At 35.5% G+C, this 27,816-nt stretch overlaps 1 protein-coding gene across 2 annotated transcripts; it reads right to left on the reverse strand.

Moving 5' to 3' along the window:
- Nucleotides 1-1,634: 1,634 nt before the first annotated feature.
- On the reverse strand, nucleotides 1,635-23,592 carry LOC120337461 (uncharacterized). Of its 2 annotated transcripts, none has more exons than XM_039405225.2 (8): nucleotides 23,474-23,592; nucleotides 12,614-12,745; nucleotides 7,520-7,588; nucleotides 6,479-6,662; nucleotides 5,731-5,869; nucleotides 4,332-4,492; nucleotides 3,295-3,428; nucleotides 1,635-2,922 (listed from the first exon to the last, which is right to left on the reverse strand). In XM_039405225.2, the coding sequence occupies exons 1-8, from the start codon at nucleotides 23,548-23,550 to the stop codon at nucleotides 2,757-2,759; spliced, it is 1,062 nt and encodes a 353-aa protein (XP_039261159.2). In that variant the 5' UTR covers nucleotides 23,551-23,592; the 3' UTR covers nucleotides 1,635-2,756. The 2 variants fall into 2 exon arrangements, with proteins under 2 accessions (XP_039261159.2, XP_039261157.2); XM_039405223.2 differs by lacking the exon at nucleotides 23,474-23,592 and adding an exon at nucleotides 17,406-17,797.
- Between the last annotated feature and the right edge of the window lie 4,224 nt (nucleotides 23,593-27,816).

Here is a 27,816-nt window from a genome sequence, read left to right on the forward strand (position 1 = left end):
TTGTAAGTCACTCTCCGGCAAGTCGTGTGTATATAGTTATAGCATACTTCTTGCCGTCAAATAACTTCCTAACTGAGACAGCTTGATTATATACGTTTCATTTCTAGGAATTTTGTTTCATTTAATTGAAGTATACGGTCCGAATGGTTGAAAACAATTTTATAGTGGGGAATACTGGAATGGATAGAATTTGTTGCAGCCATGCAATTCAGCTGCAGTCATAGTCAAGTCCATTTTTCCCATTCAGTAATGAATAACATACGAAATTAACAAAATACAAAACTCATTTTTACTGGGGAAGGGAAGTCGCGGGGAACCAGGAACGATTATCGAGCAGCGACACCCGAAGTAGTTCCATAGGGTTCAGTACCAACATCCGTAGGGTTCCTAGCAGTAATTTTCCTGCACTCCTCCTATATATGGGGTGAATATTTGTAAATTCACAAACACCCATTTCCTGTTTTACAACTGAAACATTCCCTTTGAGCCCTAGCCTACGTGAATCAGGTAGTGTGATTCAGGAATTTCGCACGGGTTCATACGAGCCCGTTTTTGAAAGTCGTGATAATCAACGAAACCAATCTTGTTTTTTTGAGCTATAAGTTGGGAATGGTTGATATGAGTGACCCGGTTGTTAGTGTGCTTAATATAAAAGAGAACCTGTTATTAAATTATAGAATCCTATGACAGGATGTAACAACTTTTTGCGTCTTGTTGACGATAGTTATTATTAGATAGAATTATCTGCATACTTTTCTGTTATCAAATTATTGCAATGTTTACCGTTCTGTTTTTTATATATATTGTAGTGTTCCTATTTTTAATGAAGACTATTAATGCTGGCAAGGTTTGTGTCTGTAGTGCAAAGTTGTCTTGTGATAGCATCCTTCTGGAATTTTCTATATATACTCCCTCTAATTACACGCGTGCCGTATGTTTTAGCATACTTGCTGAAGTACATGTGGATTCTCGAATCAAATTACTAAAATCGAATATTGCGCGCTGATATGCTCATTCTAACACTGTTATCATCTCCAGATTGGCTATTCACCAGTTACAAAGCGGCCTCGTTTTAAAGTGGTATCATAAAATTCAGGATCCTAAAAGCTATCTAATTCATATCACGTTCTTCTCGTATATCTCGGTTTCGGTATTAAGGCGAAATGTTGAAATAAAGCGTATTGATTTGTTGACGATTCGTAATGATCGAAGATCGAAGTCGAAATAGTTCCAAAATGTGATACCACACCAATCTACTCTTCAAACCAGCACATGGTTGCGATGCTTACATCCGCTGTGGAATCACACCTGCCCCCATGTTGACAGAATGGTTCAAATCTGGTCGCTTGATCGCTCGCCCGAAGTTATTTAAATGGGTTATGCCTACCTACGTAGGTCCATTGGACACAATATTCCATAGTATGTACCAAACACCATAACAAGGCAAACTGGATTATCAGATTCTTAAAATCGTTTTACGAGGCTTTCCGACGCCCGCTTTCTGAAGAGCGCTTCCAGAGGGGCTAGCTAGTAGAATTCTAACTAATTTTTGACTTAATTCACAACCCATCGTGGCTGGTTTAGTGTGTCGCTCCACGGTCAACTCCACGAAAAATGGCAGTACGCTCCTACGTACAGCTTTATTTCTTTAATTGCACTGTCTAACTGATAGAAAGAGCGGAAAAATTGGAAACGCCATAACAAAATGGCGTCAGTTTGATAACAAATTTGTATTTGGTAGGAACATACGAAACAATGACTAAGGGACGGATGACAACAACTACTGTCAAACTTAACAATGTATAATCAACTCAATTGAAAACTAAACTAAAATAGCTATCAATTTACGAACAATTCAGACTAAAGAATTTGATAGATATGAAAACAGAATATCCCGAAATGGCGAAATCATTGCATGTGATGCCAACTAGCGCTGAAATAATGCGGAACAGCAGAAATTGTATCATGCTAACTGCTAAGGCAATGAATATTAGGGAAAAAAATAACAAGCAGAAACAATTTAAAATTAGCTTCATAAAATCTGGAATAAATAAACACAAAACTATGTAGCTGAAAATAAAGGGCATTCTACAGTGGAAATGGGAAAGCATAATCCCTGCACACACAAACGGAAGGCACATAACATCTACCAAACCATGATTGACTATAACAAACTGCTAAACTGCAAAATTAACCACATATACGGCGCAGCAATTAATCCGAAAATATGTAATTGTAGAAAACAAAAAATGTGCGTTCAGCGAGGATGTAGCGAAATTGGCGACTTTAAAAAGTCATATAATATATTCAAACTTCCCAGAGACGAATGAAGAATTTATTTCAAAAGTCAGTATTTCAGTTGTTTTTGCAATACCGAAGTCAGAGTTAAAATTTTGTTCAGTTGAGAGTCGGCTTATCCAATGGTTTCCAAGTCGGGCGTCAGATAAACATATTTCAGAACCCCATGACGTACATGACATGAATCACTGTGGTCGGTGTTTTTTCACACAGCGAAATTAATGATATGAAAAGAAACGACGATAAATAACTTGAAATGTTTCAAAAATTGCAAAATTTATTCATGCGCAATGGTGACGAAGCTACCCCGCGCAACCAATGTTGCCCAGGTTCGGACGAAACCATTTGAGTTGCTCTTGGCTTGCACGCACTTCGGGACAGTTTTGCTTCGAGGGACTTTGCCGACCACCGTCCACCTACAGCATCTTTACTCATTGGCGTTTCAGTGCCTCTCTCATTCAGTAAGACAACAATTTTACTGCGTAAGAACCAAGTTCCAATATGGCCAGTCTATTGTCACCGTTTTCGTCTTTTGTCACAGCAAGTTGAAGTGGGCGATGCAGCCCTGCTGAAGCAGTCGCTATATTGCACAGAAATTTTCCTTCGTTCGAGTAGACAGATATTCTGTAGAAAAGGTTAGTATTAGATGAGGTATTTCACATTTTTTTTGTTAATACAAGTATAGTTAGTTGATCATAGATGATACGCTCATATTTCTTCTTTTTGGCATGTGGATTTTTTTCGACATGTAATATTTTCGTCCACCTAAGACTGGTGTGGTAAGTGGCAAGAGCATTTTTGTTCAAATTATAAAACTGTATAAATGAGATCAATCATTGAATAGGCAAGATAATCATAAAAAAACTTGTTTATATGACTAAACAAGTCTGAATAATGAGAATATATCAAAATATCTGCAGATAATTATATTGTACAAAATCAATTGTATATTGAAAGTTACTCGATTAAGAAGATCGATTAGAATCTTGAAGTTACCTATGATTCCACATGTCAGCTAATACAATATTATCTTCACTATCAGTAGTAACGCCATAAACCATGTCTAGTTCACCATCACCATGACCCCTGACACCAAATTTTCGTACAAGTTTGTTATCCACGTCGAAAATCTAAAAAAAAAAAATTGAATGAATATACAATATTTCAAAAGGAATAATAAGCAATCAGTTAGTTAGGACTGAATCAAGTCCGAGCATCTCTTAAAACAGTTTCGGATTTGTAACACCGACGTCGTTCAAAAAATATACGATTTTTTAGATATAGCACAAATAAAAATAAAGAATCGAATGACGCATGACCTTGCCCAGGGCAACCCATTATATAAAGGTGATGGATAGGGGCAGATTGAAGGTGTTTATACGCCGTTATCACAAATAATTTAGTTAAAGCACTTGGTTAATGAGCACTTCTCAGCTTACGAAGACATATGCACTGAATATTGGGTAGGAATTGTGATTTTGCACGTTTTGGGTTTTGTGTATTGAAAAACATGGCTCGAATTCAGATGTTCTTATTGCACTATTAGATGTCATTGTCACCATACCTCCAGTACCGAGATTTTATTTTAGATCAAAATCCGACCACTGAAGTCGATAATTCTGGTAAATACGAATCGTTTTGAGGAAATCTACAACCGAAAAAAAAAATCGTAATCGATTTCGAATCCAGTTCAAAAAAATATTGACTCCAACTCCGGACTAAAAATTTTAACTGCGACTCGAGCTTCAAGAAAATTGAATATATGTATAAAAAAAATTGCGAGCCTTTTTCAATACATTGTTAGGTAAGCTTATAGTGAACTTCTGCTTTGTGTTTTTCGAAAAAGATTTTGACTTTTTTGATCACCATTGAAAATTTGAAATTCCGACTTAAAAAAATTGAGAATACTCTGAGACAGCCGGAGTGTGGTAAAAACATAAGGTCCGTGCCCATTTTTAACACCGACAACAAGCGGCAAATTTCAACATTAATTCTGTGCAGTTTCACGAAAATGATCACGACTTGAATCTTACCCAAACAGTATGTTTGAAGTCGGTCACAATGATATTATCGTTGCTGTCAACCGCAACACCCGCAGCACATTCGATCTTGAAATCGAGTTTTGTAATTTGTTGTCCACTTGGTGATATCAGCATCACACAGTCGCCATCTGTGTCTGTCGCAATAATTTCACCTGAGAAAAAAGTACGGTTAATATTGCGTAATATTAAAATGAAATTGCGCAACACTACGAAAAAACAATTGTTTTGTATAAGAATTCTAGCCCATCTAATTCACATCAAGTAGGATATTATATGATGAAAAAAAAATATTCTCGTTCACCAGTTCAGTTAAAGCATTTAATCAAAAATATGCTTAACTAAATGATACAATTATAGCATGTTAACTTGTAATCTCGTCTTGGTGTTAAGATTCCTCTTATTAGTTTGACGGCTTGTAACTTTCCATTTCGTGAGCGTCCTTTAAAGATGGTGGTCGTAAAAATTAATGGGGTAGCGTTACGGGAATATAAAAACATAGTTTCATCACGCAATAAAATATCATTTAGGCCCAATTACATTTCAATATCCACACGCTATAAAATAAGTTCGCCACCCTAACCAAGTTCAAAAATACAATGCAAATCTGACGTGGGCAATTTTCAAATTACCAGTAATATGCAAATGACATTATACTTTGGTAATAAAGCCCAAATTGGCATGGGTGGTTTCAGGCAAAAGGTCAGAAAATGTCGTTGCAATGATTATCGTTTGCAAAACCAGGCTTCAAGTATTTGTACATTTTTGAGGCATAGAGGAATGTTGTGCTATTTGAATAATAACAACAATGGAGGGTCACAATTCAAATAGGATATATACTCGATCTTATTTTTCGAAAATAAAAAACATTTATTTTGTACTTGAGACTTAAATCCGCGTGAACGAAACGATGTCAATAATAGTTCAACCGGCATGAAAAACGGACTCCGTGCACCACGGGTGCAACGAGACTAAATAAACGCACGATAATATCACAAAGATATGTAGTTGAATTTGATACATACGAGAAATTTACTTTTCCTATCAGATGTAATCTAGACACCTGTCTTACAAGAATGTCAATTTTGCGGAATAAACTGCCCTCGTCGATCATGTAATGGCCTTGTTTAAAATGGGGCAGAAATGAGGAATTATCCGTAATTTGTACATGGCATAAGTATGGAAGATATTGATACAGAAAACTGCATTATGACCTATGATTCGATCTTTCTCAGATATGACCACCCGGAGTTCATCCATGATATGCAAAAGACAAAAGTGCAAATAAATCCTTTTATTACAGTATTATTATTAGTGCTGTTTCGGGTAACCGAACCTAGTTAGATAAATGCAAATCTATAAGATTCATTTCTTTACTTTAGAAACAACGTACCTGTTGAACGAACTGCAATGTTTTTGCAAAATTTAAACATATTTTTTCCATGTTCAATAACAAGTTTTCCTTGTTTTGTCCACACTGTAACACTGTTTATACATGCAACTGCAAGATGCCCGTCTGGTGTTTCGTGAATCTAAAAAAATAAATTGATAGATTTCAAGAAAGCCACGGCAATGCACGGCGAGCTTGCAGAATTTTCTCTCTCATAAGTATATTGACAATCCGAATGTTATTTTGGATGCCCGCGTTATCTGTCCATTGAGGTTTGTATGAAATCAAATCCAAGAGTGTTTTTACTTGTAACGACCATTCAAATGTTCAAGACATGATTTTTCTTGTTCCCCAATTATTTTTATATCGTTATTTTGTTATTTGATACCTAATTGATTGCAAAATGTTCTGATAACAACGTGTTTGTTTACATCGTCAAAAACTGAAACCGATTTCTATATCAGCTTATCGATGCATTCAGACTTTATTTCTCCAAATTGCAATTTGCTTAATAGCTTGAAAATGCAGAAAGCAGCGAAATTTTATAGAAGGAGAACTATGTCAAACATCTTAATATTAATTCAAAAGGAATTTCTCGTTCGAATTTTCACGAAATGGTATAATAATGTTAACAAGAAATTAAGTTACCTAAATACAAAGCAAACGGTTCTATTGAAAATATCACTATGTACCTGCTACATTAAGATACTTCCAATAAGATACCATATCTAAATTTCAATTAAAACCTTACCTGAAATGGTCTGAACGTTTTTGTATTTTTGCCACCGTAAGGTTTGAGGTAGAAACTTGATACAGAGTTGCCATTTCTATCGAAGCATTCCATAAGTCCACCTTTAGATGGATGAGAACTTGTATATAGTTCACCTCTTTTATTCATGTAGATACCGAAAAGGGGTTCGTGATTCACCAGACATCTAGAATATAAATTAATGATAAGTTACCATGCACTTTCTATAGTACGCTATGTTAAAACGGTTGAAACTGTCAAGTTTCTAGTTTTTGAGATCAACTTTTTTGTTTGTCTAATAAATTAAAAAAAAAATTATGCTAGATTACGTATTCTACATAAAGTACTGTATTCTCTCTACATTCGAATAAATTTATAATAAAATAAGAAACGCCGTGAATAACTCGGGCATGTTTCCGACAATATACGCAACATATATTGTTTCAAGATTGGGATTTCGAATTATACATGACCGGTAATAGTTTTGATTTTACGTCTTAAAAATGAATTTTTCACTCGCAAAGAAATCTAATTTGGTGTTAAAAGTCCATGTTTTGACGTATCCAAAGATATCGATAAATCTAACATTTCATCGGCAATTAAATTTGTTTTACGATGCGATAAATCATATTGCTGTCTATTTGAGCACGTTTTTAGATCGAAATATCTTATGGAATCGGTCCAAGGTACATTGTAAAATGATGATATCAATAAAGAAGTAGTAAGAACTGCAATTTTAACGCGATTAATTATTTTTAAGAAGCTATGTTTTTACAAAAGACGAATTGTAACGTTTCAAAATAAACTGAGTTTTGGAAATCTTATGCAATGTTAACGCAAACAAAGCAATGAAACATGATTTTAAAACTGAAAATACACAATCAACTTAGTTTGATTCCTATGAAAGTTTTTCCATATTGTATTCAACATTTGGGTTCAAATTAAAATAATATTCCAATTTTATTCGATGTCCCGAATACCGTAGTTGTTAAGTCTTCGTTCTGCTGAAAGATTTAAATGAACATATAATGAAAATCCACATACTTGGTATCCTTGACAATTCTCCATGTGGATGTACTGCTCGATACCGGCATCATCGCTGGTCTCCGATACCTGAGTAAATGTGGAGATGGAGGAATCATTGCAATCGACATTCTTTAATTTGTATTTAATACACAACAGTACAGATGATTTTTTGTATTTTGCTGGTCGACGTGTCATTAGGTTAAAGGCATAATTCGATGTGTTGGCAGCCGCGACACCACCCAGTTATAACGTAACGTTTGACGCTTATACGATGCGAATAGATTTTCTGAAGATGAAAATGAGCCAAAACGTGAGATGTTAGGTTGTAATTATGTTATATTTCCTTTATATACACCTCAACTGAACATTTTATACCCCAATCGACTGACTATAAGTAGCAAATGACCTAATAAACGCTTCCCGTCGACATTCTCAAAATTATGTACAAACTGACAAACAACGAATGAAACTGTCGGTCAACAACACCTATTTGAACAGAAAACACCAAATGTTATAAAAACGTAGATATATCGAAAGTCCAGTAGTAACCATGATGATATGACGTGATTCATACGAAACGAACAAATATTTATTTCGTTTAATAAAGATTACATAACACGGGTGACGTAAGTGACAAGTAGCGGAGGTCAGTAAAACTGATAAAGGGGAATCCCAATGCTAGTCGGACGAAACGAGGCCATAATATATACTGTTAAAAACCAGCATTCAATGAAAATATTGCCCCGGCGCATTCGGCAGTGCTTGAAACTAAGAAGCTGCTCGCTGTCTGACATGAACAGCTAGACTACAGGGCAGTACGCCATTCATATGCAACGATCCTGAGTGCATAGCTAAGACGACGCTACGATATTCCATAACCATATCTGATTGATAAATATTACATGGGGGCCGTTTGTTAATTAACGGTATCAAGCTGAAACAAATACATCAAACTAATGCTTATCGATAGGCATATAAGTCACAAACTGTTGAATCTGTAGTGTAGAGTGTAGATAGTCACACTAGAAATATTTCAATTCACCAAGTGGTGCAATCGTGTGTACGTGTCAATAGTAATAAAGAAAATTCGTTACAAACAAAGACATTGCAACCACAAAAGCCAGATCAGTTGAATACCAACTGGAGCGCAAACAAATATGAAAGTAAAACAATTCCCCCAACCTCACAAAGCATACAAGTTGCAAAATTTTATATAGAAGATCCTATTTTTTATCGCGTGAATGAAGGGACTCTAATTGCACAACACATGTAAAAATTGAGAATCAGAATTTTTTTACTGAAGTGTTCACGAGAAAACACACTTCTGCAACAACTTTCGCCCTTTTCCTGCACCGATAACAGCTCGACTAATCCGCGCTCTACACTGATAAACCGACTTTTCAAGCTACCGACTTGATGCTAATTTTAGCACTTTTTCATGGCCTTTTTGAAGAAAAACATAATCCCTCGCTCATAATAATATATATATCCTGTATTGCGAAATTTTTCCATGGCAGAGAGGTCATAAAAATAACGTTCAACCATTAGTTACAATACTCATTCCACCATTCTGATATCAGTTTCAAATAAAAAAAATTCATTGTACGCCGACTTGTTTCATTATGAACAATAAAATGCAAAATATTTGCAGCAGCATTACTCGCCAAGTTACGTCATATTATTGCTCCAGGGTGTTATATTGCAAGAAAGAAAAATTTTAACCAAGTTGAGGGTAAATTATATCACAAGGCTGCGTCGCTGATTCTGTGATATTTTTATTCAGATTTGCGTCATTTCGACCATCACGAAAGACTAACGTTAACCTATATGTTATTTAGCGACTGTATCCACATCCACACTCTATCACTAGTATCATAAACAAGTACGAAACAGGAAAAGAAATTTTATCGCCAATAAATAATGTTTTGCTCTTTCCTCGTGCCCGTACGCTAACAACAGCCATTTATTTATACTCGTTGTTCTTCTCTTTTTAATTAGATCTGTAAGCAGCGATCGTCAAACTACCATCATGCAGGTGTCATGATAGGCGGCAGAAAATCATTAAATCAATATTGCGTAAAATAATCAAAGTTGACACCTCAACTTTACGCTGTAGTTACTGCTCCAGCTAGTGTAAACTATCACGTGAGGGCTGTTTTCAAATTCTTGGGCGACTTGAAGAGAAATCTTAAAGGACTGAACACTAACTAATCTATATTCCTTTACTTTCCATTTTCATAGTCCGCATATGATACCTCACATTCCAAATAGTCTCCATTCGCTCCCTAGCTCTGAATTTCAAGATAGTTCGGCTCTGTTACTTCGACTCTACACTCCTTTGTTACGACACAAACCCTAGGTTAACCCGACCACACGATGAAGCTGGCTACCGGCATAATCTCAACACTGTACCAGACTGTCTCCACATCACTAGGCTATGTTACCCTCCTTGCAACATCTCGCTCGCTACACAACAGAACAAAAGATTTCTTTTCTCGTAATGATTTTACCAGACAGCTCCGGAAGCATAACTAGGCTAATATAAGCTCGTTAGTAAAAAATTGTGAATGAACTGAAAGTAGAATTTAGAATTAATTCTAAGTGAATATTTATGTTACACTATGTATTTCCCAAGTACTGGAACCGCATTTCCGTTTTCCCAAAAGACTTGGTATGTCCTCGTTATTTTGAGATTACACGGCGTTCCATTCTACATGAATGATTTTATGCATAACGGTGCTATTATCTCGAGTAACGTATATTGCCTCGTGAATCTTAGGCCTGCTACCCGCTATGTTCATAAACGTATTTATCAGAAAAACTTCACTTTCTGATGTTAGAACTGCAATTTTTAAACATTTATTTGTTTAACTCGACACGTTTTGACGTCATAGCAGAGGGGAAAAATGATTGTCTGGTCAATTTGTACCCGTTTGCCCGCGAGGAAATTAACATTTATCAAATTTTGGACAGGAATTTAGCGGATTGCAGTCGGATAAAGCGAATGATGCAACTGACCAACGCCCAAATGACAAACCGTCTTTTGATATCCACCCTTCCAACGTTCTAACACAGTACTACTTACGGAACATATATATTTATATACAAGTAAATAGACCAGTATTATGTTGGCATTTATTTCATTATATAAAAAGTCAGCTATTTTTAAATGAACGTTTCGAATAAACGATATTTCCCGAGTGTTACACTGGCGCTTGAAATAAACTGCTGTCAACTTCTTTCTAAAATATACGTGTTGCCTAATTAAACGATCAACGGATGACCAAATGTGGATATAGGAATAGGGTATCATTTCAGAAAAGAATAAGCGGATCTAATATAGATAGCTATATTACGAAAACTCCTCTCACGAAATGTACTGGCGTTATTTTTTGTTTCATTAAAATGAAATTTATCAAATGTTTCTCCAGAACTAGTCAGGATATTAGTTCGTAGAAACGTACCGGATTTTTTATAACTAGCGACTCGACAATTTTATAATTAACTCACCGTTTCATGATGTAGTATATCCAGTCAGGAATCAATAAGTAAAATTTCTTCAATCATTTAGCCAAGTAACCGTTAGATTGCAATATATCCAAACGACCTAACGGTACTCTTTCACCAATTCTGCCGTTTTTACCACGGCGTAAGCAAGCACACAGTTCAATTATTAATTAAGTATACACGAATATCAAGCACTGACGGAAACCGGATGGAATAGAAAGAAATTAATTGAAATGACGTTGGCAACCATAATATCGACCAAGCCTTACCATGATGAGCATATTAGAATGAGATTGTCTTCGAGGGGGAGGTAAGCAGAAATAGACTACACAACACAGCCAGTATTATGAAGCTAAGTTAAAAGCATGATATTTTTAAATTATGTGTGGAAATCGCCTAATTCACCTATCTTTCACGTTCGCTACGAATTGTCAGGGATAAAAAATATATGACCCAGATATTCTGGAAGTATATTCCCCTGACAATGCCTTTTTTGAGCAAAACAAGAACATAATAACAGACGCTGTATGTCGCATTTGGTTCCAGTTAATCCCATTTTCGAGGTACGGATTCTATTATATCTAACTGCATTCGATGTAAAACGAATTTCCCATTTTATTTTCTCACATAGCTTTATTTCTCATTATCTTTCTAATTTTTCTAAACAGAAACATAACCTACCCACTCAATATGCCTATATTCCCTGATAAATTCAACACTAATTCGCTAACTTTATGCCTTAATACCGTCCATTCATTAACAAAATCAAATACCGTGTGTTATTTTTGTCCATAGGGGCCCGGCGAAGCGTTTCGCACAAATATAACACTAGGACAAGCTTGTTAAATGTAAACTAATAAGTTAATTCTAAATACGCATTTGGCACAAAATCATGTTACTTGTTAAACAACGTATGTAGTGTTTATTCGTTCGTACTCACGAAGAGCGTCCTTGACGCTTCATCAGACTTTTGAGAGTAATTTCGTAACTGCGCTTTATCAAGCTTGGTTTCAATATACAACTCGTTATCAAACGTGGGCCGACTGTAAAGTTAACGGCGAATGAATAGCTATTAAAAGTTCATGCCCTTGAATGGGGTGTAATTGAAATGTAGCCAAATCGTCAGAGTCAATTAATTTTATTGGTAAACAATGTATCCGGTTCATGAATACACAATTTCATTACGTAATTTCTTGGATTTCAAATTAGAAGAAAATTATGAAAATGATGGGTTTGCAAAAAGTCTGAAAATTGACCTATTTTATCATTTGCAACATTTTCTGTTCCAATATAAATTTGCGCAGTGAATTTTTGGGTGGCGTCAACACTTTCTTAGAGGGAATAAAATTAAACAAATTAATGTAAGTGCGTTTTTAATCAACCCATTTTCATAAATATGGATCGGCGGTTAATTAAAATATGATCGCGTGCTCCTTCGCTTCTCATATATCAATTTTAAAGACTCTAGGCTGCCAACAAGCGACGAAAAATCGTACAGATCAAAGCACGTCACAGCCATCAAAATACAAACAAAGCGAAGTAATTTAATGGGGCAATTAATAATATTACAAGCTTAGCATATGACAGTGAATATAGAATACTCACGGTGAGCTGGTGTTGGTATTTTCGTCAACTCCCTTCGGTTCAGCACCCGATATCCTGACGTCTGGAACAGAGTAAGATTTTGTGACTTGTATGTTTGAGACGGAAATATGTTCAAGCGATTCTCTCTTGTTTCTAAAAATAAATAATTTAATTATTAGCCCAGTATGAATAGATATCAAGAACAGAAGTTCATTTTTGTATTTCCGCGTCTAATTTTCGACTACAATAGACGTAAAAGCATACTTTGTTTATCATTTATGGTTTTTGCTATAAGAATCTTAACCCGTTGACGACCGACATGTTTTTCAAATATTCATCTTTCTAAATCTATTTTTGTATCGGGGAAATGAAACCAAAATGATGAAAATGGGAGTTACGACTCAAACTTTAATATATTTTATATTCATTAATACAAATTTCCATATTCTGAATTATTGTCGATAATTTGAATATGAAATAAGGGTATTCTAATAAATTTATTTTTATTAAATACCCTTTTTAATAGACAATATATTAATAGAATTTCACGGTTTCAAATATCACATTCTGAATAATACTAGTTTGTGTAGATACCTTCTTTCAACCTAAAAGCAATGATAAGCTAATACAGCACGCGTGCCCAGTCAGTTGAGTACAATTTCGCGAAGAAATATTTATATCTGCACTATTCGCGCCCTTCCGGTTAAAATTCTAACTTAACGTCACTGTACAGATAGCACACATTTCCAAGGTGCTGTCACAGTAAGACGTCGTGAAGCAGCCTATTTCAATAAAGCTACTCTACATCACACACACACAGTTTCGTTTGAAATACATTGCATCCGTACTTTATACGAAGTAAAATTTGAACTACCGACAATGGGTATCTTTTTAGCATACACTTGTCAAGTGTTTTACTTTTCGAGAGGAGCCCATGGCCGGCTCAACATTACGTGTATTGTCAAAAAGTACAGTAGCACATATGTGCTCCATGACAGTCTATTCTATGTCACCAATTAGTCATCTTTTTGAAGAATCTGTTGCGCTTCCATATATATATATATATATATAGACATCGCGTAATTCGAGTTCAGGCAAGCTTTTCATCGTGCTTTTATTGGACACGTTTAGTGGCCATAACGATCGTTTCAATATTATGTTGTTGTTGTTCTTGTTCTTTGACACGTTTTTAAAAAATCGCTTTTCTCTTCGAATACTCGACCAATTGCTTTGAAATTTTCAGTGGTTAAAGATTAATTTCTTCGCTAGAAGGCTATTACTTTTATTTATTTCAAAATTTTGCGTGAACTCTATGAAATTTGATATTTTGTCTAAAATTTTGCTGTATTATTTTTTATCCATGGGAACACGGATTTTAGTCAGTGTCATGACTGGCTGGCTGATTCTGCAAAATTCTTGCTACTGGAAATTCAGAACTTTTTGAGGGTACCGGTAGCGTCAAAGGTACCGGTAAAGACTGATTCGCTCTGGTCTAACGTGTCCATATATTTGTGCGTAGCTCTCTTGTTTTCAAATCTTATAGCAGGTTTAATTTTTTGAAATCATAGTCACAACAAAACCGATAAATACACACCTGAGACGCCTGTTATGCAGTCTAATACCGAATTGGCGTCGATTCATATTGCTCGTTTATTTTGTTAAAAAGCTTTTCATAAATACAAATTAACCCCCAAACAAATCAAGTCGTTTTTAGCAATCTAGCACCTCTATAGCATATACCAATGAATTACGTTTCCACTACTTGTCGATCTGACTATTCTTCGTACATTCGTTAGAGAACGTCTGTAGCATTGCAGTTGGCTTGGAGCACGATATTGCTTTATAAATCGAGATTTTATAAAACGAAAAAGCAATTTATAAAACCGATACTACATTTAAATAAAACAAACCGAAAAGTTCAAAACAAAAATACAACTCACCGTCAATATAAATTTAACACCTTGACGTGAACGAATTCTTTATACAGCACTATATTACAGTCTTGTAAGATAATAACACATTGAAAGCAGGTAAATTAGGAGATATATTCAGACTAAAACATAACATGTAACACGTATTAATTCCCAAAAATAGTACCACACTTACTAGCATTACACCTTACGTGAGGTATATTTCGAAAATTAGTAGAATTCGTGACATCTGGTACCTTACTATTAAATCCCTAAATCTATAAGTCACGTTGTTTGATTTGTTATACGTAGCCGAATAGGATTACCAGAAATCGTATAGAAATTCAATCAAGCGTCATTTACCAGTGTTAGTTCATTGCGTAGCATGACTTTCTTTCGATCATGACGCGTTAAGAGGAAATGATAATAACATTGGTGGGTGGAAAAGGTAACACCGCTAACATTGACGGGTGGAAAAGGTAACACCACAACGCTTTCATCTGCCTGTCGAGTAGAAACGCTATCGGTATTTTGGGACACATTGTCAGGTTATTTACGAATTAAGGCTTAACATGCTTGCTATGAGACTAATATCATAATATAAAAATCAAATTTTTCCATGGGACATAATTTGGTGACACCACAATCTTGTCTTTTCACTAAATCATACGATACCCCAGTACAGGTCTATCCTACACAATTTTCCAGTGGGATACCACAGTCATACTAACCATTTCCAAGCAATTTTCTCTATTAATATATAACGTCATGAAGCATAACGTCCGCACATTATATCATTTTATTTATAACTGAATCATGGATGACCCACTGATACAAATCCGATCTACAATGCGCTAGTCTCCAATACTATCTAACGATAACTATAGAATTGTGTTAACAATTTGACTCTTCAATCCACCGATGAAACAATTGGACAATTCAACTTGTCAGACAAGAGCACTTTGACGTGGCCGCTAGTTTGCTACACTGCCGATGTTTCATGCTGTGGATAACCTCGTTTGACAAAACGACCTATATGACATCACGAATATGATGTACAAATTACTATGTCAATATATATACCAATCCGTGTAAACTCAAAATTAAGAAATCATTTGAATTTAACTTTTTAAATTACGTAACAATCTGTGATTGACGCTAAGAATAGTTTCAAGAACAGAACAGTTTTTTCTCGTGAATAAACTCAGCTTATTCCAAAATATATTATTTGAGCTTCTCATTAAAGTCACTTGCTAGCAAATCTCACGATCGAATAATGGTCGACATTGACGAATGACCAAACGTTATGTTATATTAAACGTAATGACCTTTACCCGAAATTGAAAGTATGGATCCCGATTATGCAACGAGAAGGTCGACTCTTTTTAACAGACGTTCGTAACGTCGCAAACCTGGTTGTATGAAACTCATAAATAACGCAATTTGACCTGACTAAACTAAAGAGCTATTCGAGAATGACAAACAGTCGCGAATAAATGAACGCACGTTACTCATCTTTGCACCTTCGTAATAAAAAGGTAAATATTGACGAAACAAAATGTAATAAAATGAGCTCATGCGACATTAAAAGCAGCGACACTTCCATGAAAAGCCACATATGAACGGATCACATTCGTAAACGTATAACGAACAATCCAGTGGATCTTTATAACATACCAATATATCCAATTGTCAAATGTTACGTAACAATTCATTCTTGAAAAAGTCACACCTCAAATCATTGTTTACCCGTCAAAGAAGAAAACGGCTCGATAATTCAAGGTTAGTCAAACAGAGCAAGTGCTATAGATACAACACACTTTTAACAGACTTAAACTAGGGACTCGAAACGCCTAGTTTTTAATGAAAACTCGTCATAATAGTCCATTCTCCCACCGGGTGATTTATCTTGAATGTAATTTAACATCCACAACATGAAAACTGATGTGATTCGAGCGCAGTATACGCAGTATACGGTATTTTCAGAGTTGACAAAAGGTGGATATTCCCGAAGTGTGTATTTTTTGCTATACAAAATTGAATATATCAGTCCTATATTAACAGTTGATCTTACGATATATGTGTCATTTTTTTCTGAGATCTCAAATTAGCTATTGTCGTCGTTATTGTGACCTGGTGCTGATGTGGTCTGGAAATTATTATACAAATTAGCGATATGTGAGCTGTGTAGTACACACAGTGGAAACCTTTTTGAATGAAATCTGACATTGATAATCCAATGTGAACCAGTAATTGACAATTGCGATCAATAATATTAAGTCAGTTAATTATGTTTTGATGATAAGCATATCCCACCTGCAGCAAGCGAAGAGACTTAAGAAAATACTGTATACCGGTGCGCAAAATGATAATACATACACATGATTATTGGTGGATACATTTGATATAATAATACTATAATATTGCCCAATTCGCGTCGAGAGGCTAACAATAGAAACGACGTAATGAGAAAGCACTGACTGAAACATAGTTAGTTTCTCTGAAGCAGGAAGCGTCGCGATTTTGAATCATTCATGCGATGGGCAATCAGCTGATTGCTGAACGCTTTTCGAAGCTATATTTAGGATTGACATAAGTACCGCAACAACTTTTGTGATTGGCTCACTTGAGCAACGTGATGCTAGAATATTATTCAACAGCTAAAACAGATACACCTCCGCAACACCGCATATATCGACATAAGTAAAACAGAAGATTTACTGTTCTAGAATGAGTTGCTTCAATACAGTTTTTACCCAATTAAAAAAAGATCGGGAAGAGAATATAGTATAAATTACATCACGGAATTCAGTGTTCGAAAACCCATTAAATACCCTATTCAATAACATCCAAATATTCTACAAAATAACCGTTAAATTGGTGATTTTTATACCCTTTCTTACCTTTCTCGTAGTGTATTTGACGGACTGCCTGGTGGCAACCTAGAAGACGTTGATACAATCCTTCCGTTCTTGCCAGCAACCAACGGTTCCCGATTTTTGTTTGGTGACAATCTTTTACTGGCTGAAACAGCTGTGTAAGCTGTTGAAAATGGTCTTGGGCTTTGCAGTGACGCTGCTCTTGCGTTTATCCTAGGTTCCATAATGAATAATAACGTCGATGTAGTCCAGGTAAGTAAGCACCAAGGTTTATTTATAATCTAATTATTGACTTTCTGAAGAAATTCTAACACCACGTTGTGAATGGAAGACTAATACAGTTTCAGAGAGGCCGCTTACATCTTGAACACGAGTATAAACAACCAGACATGAAGTTCAAGGGGCATAGGTTCATGCTCTTTGAACTTTTATTATATTAAACTACGGATAAAAAAGTTTGGTTAAATATATTCGTAATTACCGCAATTAGATATTGACAATTGACTTCCGCCGCGTCACGTGAACTTCGAAAAGAGACGATCGAGGGGTCAAAATCAGGTTCAAATTTCTATGACCGAAAGTAGTTTCATTTTGGAAAAAAATCCTAGAAATCGAATGGACACGATAACATTACATCATACTAATTGCCTTGATGTATATCTCGCTAAATGTGTTGAATTTCATTCTAACTCATGACTTCCACTGGACTCTGGAGCGACGTAAACTAATTAATAAAAGACTCGACTACTCTAATTTTAATAAAAACATCAAGGAATTTTTACAAAATTTTGTGAACAATATTCCCTCCAGTTCCATCACCCACTGTGAAATAATAACTTTATTGTTGAAGCGTTTGAAATGTGGCATGGCATTACAAAATCAAAATTTGATTTTCTATAATCGCCAAAACAAATTTTCAATTTCTTAACCCGATTACTGACATTACTAAATCTGGTTATATAGGATAATCTCCATAGTACATTGATAAGGATTATGCATTGAACATGGGCATAATTCATATCTGAACATGTAGTAACCCTTATTCCTAATATTAACTTAATGCTATCAATTTTGTGTGGTGAACAATCCACCCCACTGTTTTTTCAATAGCGAAATTATGAGATAGCGTCCATGAATTAAAATCTGTCGGAGAAATACCTCAAACGAGTAAGTGTTAATCTCAATATTTAATAAGAAAATGGCGCCCGAAACAAAATTCTCTGTCATCTTACCCTGATACCAGAATCCACGTGGCCTACACTAACAGCAAAAAAAAACATACGCAATAAGCATTTAGGCCTATACTAACTAACAGCAGAAGACATTCACCGCCTGGGTGACACTACTCAGACATACGACTGTGATTCATGATGATGTCTGAAGGGTGGGTGCCCTGTAGTTAGTTAATAAGGCACAATTTCCACAACAGTTATTGGGCCCATAAAAAGCAACCTCATTTATTGTTATAACTTCCTTCGACTAGAACACTTCCACGTCAAAGTTTATCGAACTCAGCACTTAAATTGTGAGTCTAGTATTTGTTTTGAATAAAGCCACCTCTCCTCATCCACACATAACTACCGACACAGTCATCATTATTGAATATCCATCACCATCTTATGCGTAAGTATGCCAATTGACCATTTTTTCCTTATATGAAGTAGAATGATGAAAACATGAACGAACCAGCTCTAAAGCTCGTATATGTTCCATTTACATATATTAGTTCCTATTCTTTTCTTCTCAATTACAACTAATGATTCAGACAATAGACGTATCAAACGCTGTGCGTCATTTCAAGTAAATCATCATTCCACGCTCGAATCTCCCACAAAACATTTCATCTCACGCGGTCCGTATTCACATGAGCATGAATTGTTGGTAAATTGCAAGTACGCGTTTAAATCACCACCAAAACACGCTGAAGACGATTGAAGCACAAAGACTGATGAGTGGTAATTTTACATAAAAAACCCGCGCTAATTACCAAGTATTGTCCCTTGTGAGTTGTTTTGCGTGCGATCTTATTGTTGTTTTTATGTCACAGTATACGGCAAGTTGAACCAATATTCATTTCTTGAAATTTTAATGTTACCGATTAGTGTGATGTGAGGGAGCAAAGTAAAAGTTCTGTAGAAGTCGGACAAAAAATAACTAGTATGAAACAAGCCAAGTTTTGAGGTAGAATCGATATAAGGTAGGCTGCCCTAATACATGTGCCCACTTTGAATGAGCGCTATTCCATACCAAGCTATATTAAAGCTGAATATGAAATAAATACGAGTGTATCGAGTGACGTATAGTATAAATGTTCGAGGAAATATTTCTGTACTGCTTGCCAGTTATGATGTCAGATATGCACCGAAAAGGAGCCTATGAGTGTATGCACCCTCCCAAGTATTTCTAGTTGAGCATTATATATATATATATATATGATAATAGTGACAAAGTGGGAAATATCCTTATCATTTTGTTATGGGAGAATCCCCACTAAATGCTATTCGGTTGGAGGTAATTGCTACTGATAATTTTGGGAAAGGAAGAAAGATATTTTGGGTCTTTTGTACAAAGCCCCCGTCAGTAATGCGAAAAAGAGAGATTTGAGAATAACGCTCCCGCCATGGTTGAAAATAACCCAGTTTGGGTTAGGAATGATTTGAATTTCCAGCGTAATCTGCATTCCCAACCAAAACACTAACTGAATAATTACTAATTTTTTATTTTGATCGTTGGCGGATGTGTTTTTTAGGCGGTTTTGTACAAAATATTCAAACTTTTTAGCAGGCCCATAAGTTTATCAGTACATTAAGGCATTAAAGATGTACCCATTCATATATGATATGCCATAAACCAATGGTTCCCAACGTCTTATGGCTCGTGGCTCCCTTCCGGAGACTTTTAGCACTGTTGACCCCCTGTTTGGCATTGCAGCAGTATTTATAGTGTTATTTTAATGGTAGATTTGTTGAACAATTCATTCTCAACAAAGTGAAAACACATTGAAACTGGGAAGTAGGGGAGTTTTCTTGTGAAGGGAAAAGTAAAATCAATTTGCGCATGGCATTGTGTCTGTTCCCCAACTGCTATATGCCCCCTTTGTGATGGGACACGAGCCCCCGGTTCGGAGTGCTGCTGCCATAAACCATGATAAAACTATTAGAAAGACCGGATACATTGGCAGCAGTATTGCTAACACGGTTCGTTCACTTTACAAGCGGCTTTGTCTCTCGCTCGTAAAAAAAAGCTTCTGCTTGAAACTGAACTTCTGTCTCTTATTCGTAGGAAAGCTTCTGCTTGAAACTGAACCTCATATAATGCCAGACAAGCATAGCATTCAGAACCACTTAAAATGCTTTTATTTGATATGATATCACATTCGTCATCTGGTTTCGTGGGTTGCCTCACGTTTCTACGAATAAAATTTAGTGCGGTCACAGAAATATACTTATACAACGTTTATATCTTGGAAGAAATTGAACGAAAATGCAAATTCCTTAAACCATTTTTACAATATAGTTTAGAAACCATCGTTATTTCTCTGTATACTGGGGTATACATCTTCCCGGTCTAATGGATACTAGCAGTATCCAACCGCCTCGTCTTCTGTTCTAACTATTAAAGAATCATACAAATGGCTGAACTACCCGGAACACTCGATAACTATAAATGTGCGATCAGACTATCATTATGATATAACGATGGAACATAATATTAAATACCAATCATTAAAGTTCAGATTTACATATACCTCAACCTTTATAACACCGCCTCCCACTGAATCGATAACAATTTGTCGAGCAATTACCGGTTGAATAAGGGAGGACCATTGCGAAGGTGTCAACAAAGGGCGTGAAATGCTATTTGTTGTATGCAGTTAACAATCTGCATATTTCCCCTTCGAATTTTTGTTCCTAGAAATAGAAATTGAAATTTCCACCAGAAAATTACACAAATTTTCTCAAAGCTTGGAGACTCACTATATATATTCAACTCTACAATATCTGGTCTAACTTCATTCAGCAGTTACGATATTAAAGCCGTTTTATTTTGATGTCATATCAATTTAACGTTTCTCCAATAGTTGGGCTTGCCTGGTGGGAACGCACTGCACTCTTATAATCGTAATTTGTCTTTGGTCCTCGCTTGTCCGAGTTTTTTGATGTCGTCATCGTATTTCCTGACTCATTCGATGCGTTTGTGGTGAAAAGCAATTTATTTCAAAATTAAACTCGGCCAAATGTATTCTGATTGTAAAATATCTCACACATTTTTAGGAAGTTATTAAAATTACTAACCTGCAGTCATATGGAATAATAATATATATATATAACGCATATGCATTGAAACATTGTTAAGAAATACAGGTAAAATAAATTCATTTTACTCGGTAATTCGGTAAAACTGGTACTAACGTTGAAAATTTATGCGGAATCATAACACTCTTGCTTATACGAATTGGTTGATAACGGCAAGAAATATATGCATTTAGATTTTAGAACCTCCGTGCAATCGCAGACTTGTCAATGACTATATGCAAACGGAGCTTATGCGATTATGAGTATGTATTTCTTATGTGTCCCACACCTTGTCGGACAAAGTTCGGCATATTGCTAGTTCAGTGTGCTATACACCTAAGCTTGATTGATGCAAGTACGTGTTCCGATGAGTATTCAACGTCTTTCAACGATTTATCAATTTATTCTAACTTTTTAAAACCTCCTTATTATAATATTTCTGAAGTCTATTTCTTTTTTTGCGATGTTATTTCAAGTGATTATTACCAAGTTCTTGCAAAAAAGCTCAGCGCTCTTCAAACCCACTAAGATCAAAACATGCAAGGCTTTTACATGATTATTATTAGGTACTGAAGTCACATTATGCTTTAGTGGTTGCACCAAGTTTGCTCATTGACAGCTGCTGTAACACAAAATGACGATAACGATTGCTCATTGGGAGTTTGATTTGAATACATGAATGAAAACCAATCACACTCCTTTCAATCAGGAAAATCGTCTGTGTTCAGGGAATTCAAGAAGAAAACGTCACATGGAGCGGATATGACAAATTCTATTCAAAAGTGATTTGCTTATTCGAAAAGCTTATTTTATCGAAGGGAATTAGCATGACTTGATATGCAATGTCGCTATTTTGCATCCATCCGGCTGCTGTAGCAAGGTAACAAGGTCGAAAGGTACAAGGGGAAATGAAATATCCCTGTCGTCGTTCAAATAGGTTATAATCAAATTTCCAAAAGAGTGCAAAATGACTTCGGTTTTAGCTGCGTAAGTAATTCATAAAAAGAATCCGAAAGGGAATGGATTTGAACTCGGATGTCAACCTTACATAGGTTACGTAAGTATCGTTTTACGCTAATAAATATATCACGCAGGCACTCGTGTACGTTGCATATCCGTTCATGATCTGACGGGATGTTTTAGTTATCCCACGTGTACCGAGGTCTTGCAAATAATATTGCACGCAGACTAAAGATAAAATTTAGACAAATCCGACGGACCAGTTGCTTACATTTATTTATTTTTTTTGGAAACGACATTTCATGCCATTAATATCGTACAATGATTGATAGTTATTAGCTACCGCATATTTCATGATCACAAGCTAAATTGGTCTTAAAATGTATACATTTAGTTAGTATATTTATTGTACTAGTTTGTTTAGGTTCGTCTTTTTTAAATGGTTGCACAATTTATTATACCGTATTCAGCAATACTTGTAATTCACTATTCTTCAGCGCCCCAAGTGGATGGCATCAATGAACAGTTAACCCCCAAACTGAACCTAACGAGATGCAGAAACGCTACATGTTCACAAACTTTAGAAAGCATAAAGCACACATTAACGATCGCAAAATTGAGTTTTATTTGAAGGAGCAATTTTTCGTGTGAGTGCTTCGTGAGATTTTTCTCTGATAATTTGGCGCCGCACTAACAAAAAGTTCGGAGCCGCTGCGTATAGGCATTCCTGGTTCTCCACAATACCACGCACTCATTTTCTCATACAAATAAGAAAATAGTCGCTACAATGAAATGCAGGCAAATTTAGCAAACTAAATTAATATTGTATAAACTTACCTGTATAATAGTTCTTTCTTTTTTGAAGACCAGATTTGATTTTTCTCTTTGAATCTTTTTGTGAGTTCAGATCCCATGCAAAGCTTATTTACTCCTAAATTTAAATCAAAGGATATACCCTGTAATGTAAATGAAACAAAAAACTTCGGAATTCATAATATGGATGGTATTACGGATATTGTTTTTGCAAATATGGATTCCATATTTGGATAAACAATATTGTGATTTTAATAAATATTCGGTTGGAATTACTAGAGTATGTTAGTTGATTTACAGTTCATTGTTTAACAAGTGTAACATTCCATAGAGATTCAAAGCAAGACGCGTCATCTTATTTTTGATATACGTGTATTATGTTGGGTAGATTTTATACAGCCCTCTGCTTCAAGACCATAAATACTATCTTTTTTGCATATTTTAAGGATTGATCATGTTTGAGTTTTATTACAATTAGTAGATTGTCTAAGAGTAACATAGATTCCAAATTACAACGCAAAATCATACTCATGCAATTCACATTATCTTTTCTTGTCTGTAAACGACATTTTCCCAACCCCAACAATGTAACGTTGCAATTGCTACCGGGATTTTTCAATTCCAAATTCAAAGCTGTAAATAAATCAACAAATCTGTCCTGCCTTATTCAACGCGAATTTCATCCTACCAACGTACTGAAATGCTCTGAGGCAAACGCCATTTGTTTCGAAAAATATGCGTAACAGCTGGTTGCGATATAATTCATATATAATGCACATCAGACTAGTGTAGATGAAAAACGCATTTCCGCTGATGATAACGCGACACATAACGCCAATAACGGGAAGCGCCCTCACTCATTCATTGGTGAATTCCTGGAAGGCAGTGGGTTTGTCATATTTTAGCATCTTATTTTCAGCGAAATCATGTTTCAATGATGCAGCGATGCAGCTAAATTCGTTATGGTTATGAGTGAAAATTTATCATAAATAGGTTGCAATTATGCCTTCCAAGAACGAGTGGTTAGTCAGGTGATCGAGAAATAAGAGATTATCATACCGAACAGAACGATGTGTATATGGGAAAAACACCATAAACTGTACAACAAATAAAATGTACAACACAACAGGTGTTGTGGTATTTTAGAATGCACCACATTTTTATTCGCCGATTATCACACCCATTCAGGTAATTAGGCCAACCGCGCAATTGATTCACTGCCTTATACATTCAAATATCTTGACCAAATGCGCTACTGATACCACACTGAAATAGGACGGACTGTCACGGGTAACCATTTCTCTCGTAACAACTTCTGATTTTTTATCTCATTGACATTGCATAAAAACAATCCTTTATTATCCTAGTAAAGTTAACATACATACACAAGTGCATTCATTGCGCTTCAGCCAGGATCATTAGCTGACTACTTCAAGCCATTTCTCGTAAAACTAAGCGATTTTGTGCATTCCACTGGTAAAGTAAATTACAAGCGTCAAAATCATAGCCGAAAAGATGCTGGCATCAAACATACATACATTCGTGCAAATTATAATATCCGGGCGCTAGAAAAGTCCTGGCAGTATTGCAATTTGGTGCAGAGTGATGACCGGATGAACATGCTATGATGACTAATTTCTAGTTTACAGCAAATGAACCGAGTAAGACAAGCAATTTATCACCTGCTCGTGAATCGAAGAAGATAAACGAAAACAATTTATTGTTTGCTAATAGACTACGTATGGGCGACGTATATTGAGACAATAATTGGAGTTTTAGAGATAATGCATTTAATTTTTGGTATAACGTTATTGGTTCACTCTCTACGGCACATTTTTTGCATGCAATTTTGTTGATGCCAGAATATTTAGACATCTATTTTGGAACGACGTTTGAAATATGATTTGTCGAGACATGGCTTGGTAGATAATGAAACTTGCATTGAAAAAGAATTTTTGTCACGAATAAATATGAAAATCTCTGATTGATTGATTGAAATGACCTTCCATATGATTCCAAAACATGAAATGCTTTTTCGCGTAAACATATTAAGATTTTTATTGTCTCAAGTTATTTTGAGCAAGCTTTTTGCGTGTTTGCACTGAAAACTGATGCTAAATGCGTATTAAATACATTATTTGCATTAGTAAAGTCTTGGATGTATTAAATTAACTCAATTTGGAAACGCCTCGTCCCAATATTTATGGTATAACTCCGTCAATCTGACATGAACTTTTCTCATCCTAAGTGCCACTGGTTATTATTAGTGTCTTGGTTCACAGAACTTGGATTCTTTGGTTTCAATAAAAATCGATGACGAGGCGTTCAATTACAAGGGCTTTAAATATTTGACACAATTCACAATTAAATTAGCTAGACAACGACTGATCTTTAATGATCGCTTTCGTTTTTTATCACGTTCGAGACAATAAACTGGGAGTGCGTACTGTATTTATTTTCCCATTTTGAAATCAAGTCACGTACTCGTTATTGCCTATTTTAAATAAACATCCATCACGTGGAATAAATGGCACATAATATAAAAAAGATTCAGTCGTGGGACTCAATCACTGGTTATCATACGAAGAAGTTATGATTGAAATATTATAATAGGATGCGAATACATTATAGGCTTACAAATAGTTGTGCATTTATTAGGCTACTGGTGTTATCTAGCCGAACACTCCCATGAGATATTGCTTGAATAATTGTTCCGAGTGTAGCATTTATGTTCAAGTTCAGGGATGATCAAAATCCCTGAGGATGTCTATAAAAACATCGCTCAAACCAAGAAAACAAACGCTCAATGATTTCATTTTAAATTGAGTGTATATGGAATACCTACTTGTTCTCTAAAGTTAAAAATGAAAGCAACCACACGGAGCGCAAAAGCCATTGTTGGGCATAGTAAATGATATATACATTGGAAGATATAAACACCACTTCGCGTCTTTCATTGAGAGATGGTCATGGTAAAAAAAATTATCAACAGACTTTTGATGATATAAGATGGGGTCTGTTTTGGATAGCAAGCGATCAATAAAATATGTATGTATAGAAGTGAAAAAAGTGCCTTGACAGGAGCGATTCTAAAGAAATGTGATATTTTACTCAAACAAGGTTTGTCCTTCAGCAAATAAAGTTTACCACATTTAGATCGAGAAATCAACAAATTCTCCCTGAGACGCAAATGTTGTGGAATTCTTTACGGTTCGCTGGGACCAAGAGTAGGATGGTTTAACATAGTAGTTATTAATCTTTCGCAGTACATGGTGAATAAATTTCTTAATTACTTCTATAAAAATTAGGTAAATTTATTCCAATTTTGTTTACGATGGATTTTTTGTTTGATGCACATTGTATTCAAAAGTTTCTGTAATCTAAAACGCGTTTCATAAAAATTAGGCTCTTTCTAGAGTATGTTTCAATTAGGCTTCCAACGTCGTATATAGACTTGCGTCCATTTCGTAAAATTGTGAAGATGAAGATGAAAGAGCCCAGATGGTGAGTACGGAGCGTTATGTGGGAGCAGTGCTGAGATGGTTTTGATCATCATTCAAACGACGACGTAGAACAGAGGGATCGATCGAGAAGATCAGTGGTTCCAGCAAGATGACCCCCCACATCTCAAATCACACCCTTGACTGACTGAGAGAGCATTTTGGGAAATGCTGATCAGTGGAAACTGTGACATCAATAGAACTTGCCCGTACCTGATATTCATCTGTAGCGATATTCGAAGGACAACGCGTATGATAACAACCCTCAAACAGTTGGTGAACTCGAGGTTGCAATTGAATCAAAAATTAAAGAAAACAGAAAGCTGAATGAATAATGATTTTGCGCAATATATGCAAGTCTGGCCCCAAACGCCGAGGAGGCGAATAGGAGCATATTATAGTGAGAACGTGGCTAGATTACTGAATCTTTTGGGTATAATCATACACAAACAAAACATGAACAAAATTAAATTAATTTTTTGTAGAAGGGGGTCATCTTGTACAATGTTGTATCATTATATCGTCACGCTAATAACCGAATTGCGTAAGTCATTTTTAGCAGTTTTGAGAAAAACGTAAAAAACTTCCTAATGATTTTGTTATGCAATTGAGAGTCAATAATTTGCCATGGTTCAATTTTTTGCTCGTAGCCGGATTTAAGTTAATTTGTATGACGCAGTTAAGTGACGTCATAATGGCGCACTGTGACTTAGGCAGAAATGTGTCTATGACTTGGTGACATACGCAATTTGCAACTTCACTATATGCACCAGTCCTGAAAACTAAACATTCCAAAAACGAATGTAATTCTCAGTATCTACAATGTCTAATCCCCAAAATAGCTAATCAGTTTCAATTAAATCATTT

Source organism: Styela clava, chromosome 10 (assembly GCF_964204865.1).
Source record: "Styela clava chromosome 10, kaStyClav1.hap1.2, whole genome shotgun sequence".
NCBI classification, from domain to species: Eukaryota; Metazoa; Chordata; class Ascidiacea; order Stolidobranchia; family Styelidae; genus Styela; species Styela clava.